The sequence below is a fragment of the Chiloscyllium plagiosum genome, chromosome 4 (assembly GCF_004010195.1).
Source record: "Chiloscyllium plagiosum isolate BGI_BamShark_2017 chromosome 4, ASM401019v2, whole genome shotgun sequence".
Lineage (NCBI taxonomy): Eukaryota > Metazoa > Chordata > Chondrichthyes > Orectolobiformes > Hemiscylliidae > Chiloscyllium > Chiloscyllium plagiosum.
Genome location: NC_057713.1, coordinates 284466 through 285880, shown reverse-complemented (window position 1 = coordinate 285880; position 1415 = coordinate 284466). Strand labels below are relative to the sequence as shown.

At 45.7% G+C, this 1415-nt stretch overlaps 1 protein-coding gene across 1 annotated transcript in view; it reads right to left on the bottom strand.

The window, feature by feature from the left end:
* LOC122548755 (SCO-spondin-like) overlaps window positions 1-1253 on the bottom strand; it is a 14865-nt gene extending 13612 nt beyond the window's left edge. Inside the window, exon 1 of the mRNA XM_043687522.1 lies at window positions 1126-1253. Within this exon, the coding sequence (XP_043543457.1) occupies window positions 1126-1249 (124 nt within the window). The 5' untranslated portion in view covers window positions 1250-1253. The remainder of the gene's footprint in view (window positions 1-1125) is intronic.
* Window positions 1254-1415: the final 162 nt, after the last annotated feature.

Sequence of the window (1415 nt, the reverse complement as noted above, 5' to 3'; positions counted from 1 at the left end):
ATGATGGTTGGAGGAAGAGCGCCTCATCTTCTGCCTAGGAACCCTCCAACCACAAGGCAGGAACGCGGGTTTCACCAGTTTCCTCATTTCCCCTCCCCCCACCTTGTCTCAGTCAAATCCATCGAATTCAGCACCGCCTTCCTAACCTGCAATCTTCTTCCTGACCTCTCCGCCCCCACCCCAGTCTGACCTATCACCCTCACCTTGACCTCTTTCCACCTATCACATTTCCGACGCCCCTTCCCCAAGTCCCTCCTCCCTACCTTTTATCTTAGCCTGCTGGACAAACTTTCCTCATTCCTGAAGAAGGGCTCGTGCCCGAAACGTCGATTCTCCTGTTCCCTGGATGCTGCCTGACCTGCTGCGCTTTTCCAGCAACACATTTTCAGCTCTGATCTCCAGCATCTGCAGTCCTCACTTTCTCCTATACAAAATGATACAAGTTAATGAAATGTCCGAGGATGGAATATCCCAGCAGAATGATACAAAATGTTAAACCAGATCTCGACAAAATAAATGTATGTGTCAGCGTTTACAGAAAGGAAGGTGGCCAACCTGGGGAAGGGGGAAGTAATAAGGGTGGAGCACAGCTGGGCAGTGGTCTGGCACAGTAAGGAGATTGGGTAATTAGGAGTCTGGAGAGATGACCTCACTCAGCTCAAAGGGTATAACTGTACACTAACCTGAGTTCTAATTTACTTCAATTGCTTTCTGCAATTGGGGTCCTTTCTTGCAAGATCGTAGAATAAATTGTTTCCAGCTTTGGTGGTCTCGTCTAACTTTTATTGAATTTTGTTTCTAACATGGAAAAACACAGTTCAGGAATCGGGATGAGTTTGATACAGGATGCAACATCTATGTGATGCTACTGTGAATCTTCACAAGTGGTTGAACTGAGCTGAGAGACCTAACTCTGTGAGATCAAACCTCCCCAACATTGATGCTGCTTTAGTCATTGAGTCAAACAGCACAAAAGAGGCCCTTCAGCCCATCAGATCCATTGATCAGTGAATTGTTTTTATCGTGAATAGGGAGTGAAAGGAACTTCGAAACTTCTGCCAGCTCCTTCAATCAATCAATCAAACTCTTATTGATCTGCAAGGCTTTCGTTGTAAATACACTCACCTCCATCCCAGAGAACAGTCAGTCCCAAATCTGTGATAACAGAAACAAAGAGGCCAGCTTGATGGAGAGAGAGACCACTTCCACTGTACACTTTGGGAAGCTTCACTCCAATCCCATTCACCATGACATCTTTCCCTGTGGGAACACCGAGTAATCAGACTCACCAAGCAATCACACGCGCTAAGTAATAAGACACACCAAGTAATCAGACACTGATTAATAATATGCACCGAGTAATCAGACACACTGAGTTGTAAGACATAGCGAGTAATCAGACACACTGAGTAATA